At 62.0% G+C, this 9833-nt stretch overlaps 1 protein-coding gene across 2 annotated transcripts in view; it reads right to left on the reverse strand.

The window, feature by feature from the left end:
* LOC102977586 (ADP-ribose glycohydrolase MACROD1) overlaps positions 1-9833 on the reverse strand; it is a 117194-nt gene that overhangs the window by 1576 nt on the left and 105785 nt on the right. For both annotated transcript variants that reach the window (XM_024133407.3, XM_028477323.2), the window contains one exon: positions 357-473. In XM_024133407.3, the coding sequence (XP_023989175.1) occupies positions 357-473 (117 nt within the window). The remainder of the gene's footprint in view (positions 1-356; positions 474-9833) is intronic.

The raw sequence follows: 9833 nt of genomic DNA on the forward strand, positions 1-9833 counted from the left end.
AGGTCGGCACGCAGGTGTACCCTCGAGCCTCAGTTCACGCCTCCACAGACACAGGCAGGCTCACGCTGGGCCCCTCCCCACATCTGTAGGCACCCGGCTGAGGCAATGGGGCGTTGCCTCCTTAGCTCTTACCCTCCCTTCAAGTCCTGGCCCCTCCCCAGCCTCCACGCATCCCCTCCCGCCACCGGCTTCCTGGGGAAGGCGAGGAGGGGCCAGGTCCTGGCACTTCAGAAGTGCCCCGGAGGAGGCCTCCAGCAATTCTGTGGGGGGGGGGGGTGCACCCCTAATCCCCAGTTACAGCACTCACACAGGCGCCCTGTCTGCGCCCCACCGGGGTGGGAGTGTCGGGGACTCACACTTGGCCGGCAGCCGGTAGCCGCAGGTGATCTTGGCCTTGCCGGTCTCGCAGCTCTGAAGGGTCCTGCACTCGTCGGTGAGGAGGGGTCCGGCGGCCCGGTGGATGCAGCCGTCCACTGCAGGGGACGGGGCAGTGAGCCTTGGGGTTCCCCGCCGCACGCCTGAGCCCGTTTTACGGAGAAGGCCGAGGCCCACAGACCGAACACTCCCGATACCCTGGCTGTGCTGGGACTCACAGGCACCTCGCCTTTCTCCCGCGGCCTCCAGACGCTCCCTCACCCCTCCACCCCCTGCCCCCACCCCTGGTCCCACACTTGTTTCACGTCTAGGGAAATCGAGGCGGAGACAGGGGCTAAAGTGGGCCCCGGCGGGAGCCGGCGCAGACCGGCCGGCAGGGGGCGCGCCCGGCCCCCCCTGCTCTTTCCTGGGCTCTCGGCAGGGGCGCGGGAGGGGTTGGGGGGGTCTCTCCGGGCCGAGGTGGCTCGGGGAGGCAGGGTCCGGGACGGCAGGAACCGCAGCCCGAGCCGGGCTAGGGGTAAGTCCGCCCTCCCGGCTCCGGCCCGGACGCGCCGCGGGCCCCGCTACCAGTCGCCGCCTCCGCGCCAGGAGCCCAGAGTCCCAAGGTCGACCTCCCAAGGCGAGGCCCTTCGGACCTACTTTACAAACTCTTAAGACCCACTTTACAGACGCGGAAACTGAGGCCACCTAGTTACAAGAGGCAGATCCGATCCCGGCCTTGAGCTAGGTCTTCCAGCTCCTTCCCTGCGCCACGCGGGGAAGGTGATCCGGGCCGCGCAGGTGTCTCCGGGAGTGCACCCCAGCTCGTTAACGAGCCGCCTCGTTAGTGCATCCGGCTTAATTGGGGCCGGGCCTGGGCTTGTTTATCCGAGGGCGGCTCGGGGGCTTCGCTAGCGCCCTTGGGGACCCCGACCCAGATAAACAACTTGGGCGCGGGCGTTAGAGACTCTTCTCCTGTCCGACCTCGCTCCCTCCCGCGGCGCCGAGGGACAGGCGGGGTTCGGCCTTGTCCCTCATTGGCTGCCGCACCTTGGTAAGCCCTTTCCCCGCTCCCAGATCGTCCACTGCCTCATCTGAAAATTAGGCACAGTGACCGCCCCGCCCCCGCCCCGCCCCCTACCTCCGGCCTCAGGGGAGGCGTTAACATCCTGGCCAGGAGAACATGACCCACCTCTGGCAGGTCCCCAGCTCCGATTGCACCCTAGGCCTGTGCCAAGGGCTTCTTGGACACGGAGCTCAATGCTCTGCAGCAGGAAAGGACTATCATTTCCTCGTTTTACAGATGCGCAAACCGAGGCCCTAGCTCCTTCATCACAGCCCCACCCTCAACATCTTGGCACAGGACCAGGGACACCAGCTGGACCACCCCCTTTTCTTCTGTTTTCTTTTATGCCCTGTGAGCCCAATTAAACCTAATTTTGCGACTTCACTCAGGGATGGCACCAGGCGATTTCCCAGAGCGTCCCAGGAGTGGGGGTGGGCGGTTGGGGTAGAGGAGTTGGGGGAACCCGGGGAGGGAATCTGGGACTGGGTCCCCCGCCTCCTCCTCTCGGGCAGGGATGAGGATGGCAGCACCCAGTGGGAGGGGGTGGAGAGTGTGGGGCCCTGGGCTGTGTGTCCAAGGTGTGGCACAGTGGGTGTACAGCGTCCACGTGCAGTGTGTCTGTCCTGGGTGGGGGTGCCAGGCGACCCACCCAGCACGGTGTGCCACAGCAGGGGCTGTGGAGCTGCGCAGCCTGGGTTCAGATGCCAGCTCTGCCCGTCACATTTGTGTGACCCAGGGCACTAAACCTCTCTGGACCTCAATTGCCCCATCTGTAAAAGGGGATACTAGTAGTACCCACCTCATAGGAGTATTGGAAGGCTTAAGTTAATTCCTGTAACGTGCTTAAGGCATGAGCGAAGGCGACGCCAGTGTTGGCTATTACTAGGTCAGTGAGACTGTATGGGCGGGTGCCCAACGTGTATACCAGGGAGCGGGGCGGGAGGTAGCGTCCAGGGCGTACGGGGTTAGCACAGGGACCTGCCAGAGCTGCTGGCTCACCTGGGGAACTCCCAGCCCTGCCCCAGTGGTCTCGTCCACTTGGCACCTGGTTGCCTGCCATCTCCCCGTGCTATCCACCCTGCAGGCGACCTTGGCCCACTGTGGGGGCCGTGTGGAAGTGGCGCTCAGCGAGATCTGTGTTTGAGGGACTTATTATTTCTTGCAGAAGCGGACAGGCCTGCCGCCAAGCCTTTGGGGCTGACCCGGGGGCATGAGTGGGGAGGAGGAGGGAGGAATTGGCACTGGCAGAGCCCTCGTGCTGGAGTCCCTCGAGCAGCATGCAGAACAGGGCCGGGGCCACGTGCAGGTGCCCAGGGAGCAGTTCTCCCAAAGCAGAGCTGAGGGACAGGCCCGGGGTTCCACCCCTGCTCACCCTTCCCCCAAGAAGCCAGTGCCCAGACTGGCCCTGGCACTCAGGGTTTCAGCAGCCAGGCCCCCTCCTGCCCCCACTCCCTGTCCACACAGCAGCCTGTGGCTCTCCCATCCCTGAGTGCCAGAGGAGGCCCCCAGCCCAAAGGGCTGCCCCTCCCCATGTCTCCCACCATGACCTGCACCTCCCCTGGCTCTGACCCCCAGGCCCGGTCCCAGCTCTTCCTTGGGCTAAGCTGAGCCCTGGAGACCGGAAGGAGGAGGCTTCCTGGGGTCCCATCCAAAGACAATGTCCTTCCTCCCCACTCCCCACTTGACCCTGGGGCAGCTGGCCCTTGGGCCTGCCTGGTTAGGGGGTGCCCAGTTCATACCAATTGACCCTCGGTTCCCTACCTGGTCAGCCACATCCAAAAACCCTCTAAAGCAAGGATACACCAAAAAAATTAAAAACAAAAAACCCTCAAAGCTCCAACTTGACCCCCACCTCACTCTGAGTCACCAGAAAACCTGGGGTCTCTCCTGGGGAGACTGAGCCCACATGGGTGGTAGGGCCTTCCTCAGATGTCCCTCCACTAAGGTCAAGGCTGAACACTTCCTCTCCTGGCAGATGGCCCTAAGGCCACTCTGCCTCCCTCCTCAGCCTCCTCGTCGCTCCTCCACATTTAAGGTCCTAGGTCTGGCTCCTTAATTTCAGCCTCAACAGCTTCTTCTTTTTTTTTTTTTAATAAATTTTTAAAAAATTTATTTATTTTTATTTTTGTCTGCCTTGGGTCTTTGTTGCTGCACGCGGGCTTTTCTCTAGTTGCGGCGAGTGGGGGCTACTCTTGGTTGCGGTTCACGGGCTTCTCATTGCGGTGGCTTCTCTTGTTGCGGAGCATGGGCTCTAGGCCCGCGGGCTTCAGTAGTTGTGGCCCTCGGGCTCAGCAGTTGTGGCTCGTGGGCTCTAGAGCGCAGGCTCAGTAGTTGTGGCGCACGGGCTTAGTTGCTCCGTGGCATGTGGGATCTTCCCGGACCAGGCCTGGAACCCGTTTCCCCTGCACTGGCAGGCGGATTCCTAACCACTGCGCCACCAGGGAAGTCCCTCAACAGTTTCTTGGTGAGCAAGGCGCTGAGCCATGTACATCCACCGTCTTATTTGGGCCTCACAGCCTGGCTGTGCTGTTATTTTTCCTGCTTTAGAGAAGAAGAAATTGGGGCACAGAGAGGGTGAGAGACTTGCCCAAGGTGACACAGCTGGACTGCTCTACTTCCTCTAGGACCATGAAAGGACCTGTCTCTCCGTTCCCTCCTGAGCCTCCCTCCCACCCTGGCCGGCTGTCTACTGTTTGCCCCCCTCACCCAAACACTTTGGGAAGACGTTTTGTCTACGGCTGCTGTCTCCTCACTGCTGGCCCCTGCAGCCTGGCTCCTGTCCCCTCCCCACTTCTACATATCCCCCTCCTGACAGAGGGGCTGCTTTGGGGACCTTTGGCTGCTGAGCAGTCTGGGACCACTCTTCTTGCACGACTGTTCAGCTGCACCCACAGGCTGACCACTAACTGTCTCCATCCGATCCAGCAAGGCTGCCTTGGAGACCTGCTCTCCCTGTCCTCCTGCCTCCCTGATCTCTTCTGTCTGGGGCCCCTGTCTGCCCTCTCTCTGTTCCAGCCCTGACTCTCCACCCTGGTCCAGGCACGTCCCCCAGGGAAGCCAGCCACCCCTGCTTGGAAGCCCACCCTAGCCTCCTGCCGTCGGTATGGCCTCCACAGCCCGGCACTGAGCCTTCAGGAGGGTCAGCTCAGACTCAGCCCCTGCCTCGCAAGTCCAGGGCCGGGAGGGCGCTGGGAGAGGGCAGGGCCTGGAGCTGGGCCCTCCTCAGAGCCAGTGGAGGTGAAGCAGAACAGGCTCCCGTGGGGGCCATTTGCCAAGGCGCTTAGGATATTTTGGCCGCTATTTAGAGTGCTGTAATATTCATGAAGGGAAGATTAGCTATTTAAATTTATTCAGCAATAAATGCATCTCAGTGGGGGAGCATTCCTCATGCTAAACAAACAAGCAAGCAGGGGCTAATTAATTATTTACAGGAACACGAGGAGGCCTGTGGCCTGGGGGAGAGGAGGGCAGCTGTGCCCCTGACAGAGGGCAGGAGACCCCGGCTGGCCCTGGGCCTACCCCTGCATCTCCCCGCCCCCCATTCCCCTCCACTGTCCTGTGGGTCTGGCCCCCCTGCTCGCCCCCTTCTGGGATTTCTCATTCCAGAAATCCTGCCCACAAGCTTGCTAGTAGCTTTGGGCCAGTCACTTAACCTCTCTGAGCCTCAGAACTGGCCTCAGAAAGTTTGTGGGGAGGACTGAGGTTTGCTGAGAGGTGGCCTGGCCGGGGGGGGGGCAGTGGGAGACTAAAGGCCAAAATGATTAAGCAACTCGTCCAAGATCTCACCGTTACAGGAGAGCAGAGGCTCAGAGTCGCTTCCCCAGCCTCCATCTCACAGGAGCAGGGACAAAAGCTCATGGAGGCAAAGCCACTCTCAGCCACGTGGGGGTTGTGAGGCCTTGCCTGGGCAGCCCCCAGCCCTGCCCTGTGGGCTCCTGTGGGTCCCCAGGGCAGCGGAAGGAGAGGATGGGCCTGGGCAGTGCCCTCCCAGGGTGCCAAGTCTCAGAGCCTCTGAAAGGAGCTCGCTGGGGCTGTGTGGGCCACGGCTCCTGGTAGCAGAGCAGACCTGGCCTCGAGAGACCCAAGGCCCCCTCCCCCCAGCTCTCCCACCCCTCCACCAGGTCACTTCACCTCCCTGCGCCTCAGTTCCATCCGTACAAGCTCAGTAAGTAACAGCACCTCCCTCTGCATTTGGTGTGAGCGCTCAGTGCGAGATGGTACCAAAGGGCCCTGCACGTTATCACATGTTGCCCCATTTTACAGATGGGGAGACCGAGGCACAGCCACGGACTCCGTAGGCAGAAGACTCCTCCTCTGTCCCTCATGCTCTTGGGGTCCCCTTTGCCCAAGGGATGGGACACACTGCCAGGGGGAAATGTCACCCAGAAAGCCCTGGCAGAGAGAGGGCCGGGGAGGCAGAGGGGTGAGCTTGAGGCGCACGGGGCCAGGCGAGGGGTGCACCTCTCGAGCCAGGAAGGCACCTGGGTCTGGGCTCTCGGGACCACCTCCCACTTAGACGTCTCACCCCGCAGGCCCCAGGGGCTGGGCACCCGGCCTGAGAGCCCTCCCGCTCCAACCACGTTGGTGCAGCCTGCAGCTGCTGCCCATCCCAGCCAACTGCACAAACGCCGAATGCCGGGGCTGAAAGGGGGCAGAAGCCTGAGCCGCTGCACCCCCAGGCCCCTAACCTGCAAGGGGCAGGCCCAGCCATAAAGCCTGGCCAAGTGATCCAGCCCAGGGCCTCGGACCCCCTTCTCTCTGGCCCTTCCTACCCTCTTCATCTCTGGCCTCCATTTTCCTCCCAGGCCCAGGCCGAGACTTGGGATCCTCAGCCCCACATGATACCCCATTGCCAGAACTGCCTCGGCCTCTGCCTACACCCTCCTGGTCACTCATTCAGTCAGCAAACCCGTGCCAGCCCCCGCTCTGTGCTAGCCTTCGGCTCAGCCCACTGTGGGGGGCAGGATGCAGAGCCCACCCTCGCCAGGACCCACCCTCAAGGGGCCACGGCGGGTGGGTGCCCCAGGGAGAAGATGGATGAACGACAGCTCCGCGATGTGATCTGAAATTCATTATGGGGTGAGATCAGCTCCTTAAATGGGGATTTGGAAACATTAGGGCTTCATTATGTACACAACGGCAGCGCCTCATTCATCATGCAAAAATCACTCCCGTTATTAAAAATCCCCCTGGCAGCTGCAGGCAGGGGCTTGGAGGCATCTTGCCCGCTGGGGGCGGGGCACGGGCCCCAGAGGCTGAAGCTGGAGTCCCTGCCCTTCTCTCTCCCACCCCGGGAGGGCTGGCTGAGGGGTGGGGGTGGGGAGAGCGGTTCAGCTCAAGGGACTTGGTGCCTCAGTTTCCTCATCTGCAAAATGGAGATGCTAACGGCACGTGTGTCCCACAGTGCTGTGACGGGGGTGAGATTCTGCAGGGAGAGCTCAGCAAGGCCCTGGCATCCATGCAGGGAGCACTCCATACATCTGGCAGCTGTTAGCACCCCCTCCTCCTCCTCAACTGGGGCCTTTACTTGGGGGACCGTGTCACTCCCCTGCTCATGAAACCTCCATGGCTCCCACAAGTCCATGAAATAAAATCATCAATGCTGAGCAAGGCTGGGGCTCCCTCCGGCCTCCGCCTGAGATGACATCCGGCCTCTGCGTGCCTCCCCCACCATCCTCGACACAGGCATTGGGCAGCGGGGAGGTGGACCCGCCAGGCGCCAGGCCCTGGGCGAGGGAGGCGAAGTGCGGCTCTCATAGGCTCTCATATCACCGCGGTGAAACAGCAGAAGGAAACAGACTCCAGGGCCAGAGGAGAGGGAAGGGAGCTGGGCAGGCATGGGTGCGGTTCAGGGTTGGGGTGCCTCTGAGGAGGTGGCATCTGAGCAGAGCCCTGAGTGATGAGAAGAAAGGCTTTGGGGAGGTCAGGGGAGGAGGGGTCCAGGCAGAGGGCTCAGCAGGGCAACAGGGGGAGAGGTGGGAGGGGAGGGCTGCATCCGCAGGAACCATCGCAGTGGGAAGGGGCCAGCGGGGCAGGAGCGTGGTCTGAGACGGCCTCTGGGGCCCTTTGCTGTGCCCTCGTCCAGGAATGCCCTTCCCCTCTCTGCCGCAGCACGGCCCCCTGCCCCAGACAACTTCTGGCCACACCCGCCCCAGGCACCCACCCGCCGCAGCCTGGCACGGAGCCGTGCTCAGGATTGGCTGGTCAGGCCCACACAGCCTGGCCTGGAGAGGGCCACGGGGGCCCCCGTCAGCCTGCTGTGCCAGGCCCCAGCTAATCGGGGCAGAGCCGGGAAGCAATCACAGATCAGCGGCGCTGGGCGATGGAGAGAGTGCCAGGTGGAGGTGCGCGCGGGATGGCAAGTGAGCTGGGCAGAAGTGAGCTGGGCAGAAGTCGAGGCCTGAATCCTGAGAGCGAGAGGTGGAGAGGGTGCACGTGCCGGAGGAGCCGCGTGGAGGAGACAGAGAGATGGAGCGAGAGTGAGACGGCAAGAGACAGACCGAGTGGGGGCGAGGGAGACTCAGACAGAGACAGAGAGGGGAAAGAGGGTGCCCCCCGCCCCCGGGACTCATGGGTCCCTGTGTGGAGAGAGGAGAGGCTGGGCCCCGGGTGGCAGGTTCTGCCCGAGCCGTGTGCCTGCATGGTGGGTGGGGGAGGAACGCACACAGATACCTGGGCTGGGGAGAGGCGCCCCTGGGCATGGCCGGGCCACCAACAGGTCCCCACTGAGCACCTACTGTTTTCCAGGAGGTGGACAGACAGATGCCCTGTGCGTGCCCCTTAGTGGGGGAGTGTGATGGGGAGCAGTTGGTACTTAATCACACAAACAAGAGTCTGATTTTCTAGGGTGACAGAATACTGGCCCAAGAGGGGCAGTGTCTGCTGTGTCCCAGTGCCTGCTGTGTTCCCGCACTGAGGACAGTGCCAGGAACGTGGCAGGCCCCTCAGTAAACAGAGCAGTGTGTGGGCGTGTGTGTGTGGGTGTTGGGGGGCTGCTGGTGGGAGGGGCTGCCCTGACATGGAGATAACTAGGTGGGGAGGTGTGGTGGGCGGGCACAGGAGCAGCATGTGCAAAGGCCCTGTGCCAGGACAGGGCTATGCCGGGAGCCGAGCCACTTCTGGCTTCTCCCTGGTGTGAGATGCCTGGGACCCTGCGGTGTAAGGGACACACAAATGGACTTGGAGTGTGGCATAGGGAGGAGGGCGTGCAGAGCCGATAAGCAGGAGGGCAGGGTGGCTGCGCCCTCACAGGCCTGCAGGTTTGGGTGGGCCCGCTGACCTCCGGAAGGGAGGGTCCTTGGCGGGGGCTGTGTGTGGATGGGGCTCCATCCTGCCCTGCCCCTGCCAGGGACCTGCCTGACCCCAGCCGCCCACCCCTTGGGCTGGCCCCCGGGGCTCTGGACAGGCGGGAGCAGAGATGGCCGCTGCAAGCAGAGGAAGGCGGCCCTGAATTAATCTGTCACTAAAGCTTGGCCGTGGCAGGCGCAGTCATGATTTAGATGAATAATTGAAACGCTCCGATACATTTATTATCCCTTTAGTGTGAAAGTGGCAGAGAAAGACGAGGGGTAATTGAAAAAGAGTGCACAAATCTCCACCAGAAGGCTGGCTCCTTATCGCCGAGTAAACATTTCAGTCCCAATAAACAGGAGAGACGCGCGTCAGGGCCCTGTCGATTCCCATCCTGATTTAGGGCCCGCCTCCCTTCCTACCATACAATAGGAGAGTATTTGTTCACAAAAATTTTTTATCGAGCCAGTAAAAGGCTCTCCAGGAAGGAGGCGGGAGCAGGAGTGGGCCTGGCAGTCCCCAGGCCTGACGGTCTGGCTGGGTAGCTGCCCCAGCCCTGTCAGGTCTCCCCACCGCAGACACTGGGCTCTCTACCTGGGGGGGCCTCTCCATCCCTCTGTACCCGACGAACTCCTATGCAGTCTTCGGGGCCCAAGTCAAATGCCCCCTCTGTTGGGAAGACTTCTACCGAAATGGATCTCTTTGAGGGCAGGGTCAAGTCCTGAGTCCCAGGGTTTGACACAGGTGTCCTCCCCGGCTCCATATACACACACACTCAGAAAGAGTGCTGGGAAGGAATGGGGAGTGGGGGGCCTTCACTGTGTTATCAGACCACCTACCTTGGCCTCAGGGCCTGGTGGGTGCCCAACCCCAGTGAGGCAGGCCCAGGGGCCCTGGACCCTTTGGGTTAAGTCCTTTTGGCCCCAGCGGCCCCTGGGGGTTCCCACTGAGGTTTAGGGTGACAGAAGACTCCCCTACATACTTGCTGTAAACACTGCGGTTCCCTGCACCAAAGCCCTGCAGGCCAGCCTCAGCCCCCCCACTTTTTTTTTTTTTTTTTTTTTTTTTTTTTTTTTGTGGTATGCGGGCCTCCCTCCGCTGCGGCCTCTCCCGTTGCGGAGCA

This window comes from Physeter macrocephalus, chromosome 16 (genome assembly GCF_002837175.3).
Source record: "Physeter macrocephalus isolate SW-GA chromosome 16, ASM283717v5, whole genome shotgun sequence".
In the NCBI taxonomy this organism is placed as follows: Eukaryota; Metazoa; Chordata; class Mammalia; order Artiodactyla; family Physeteridae; genus Physeter; species Physeter macrocephalus.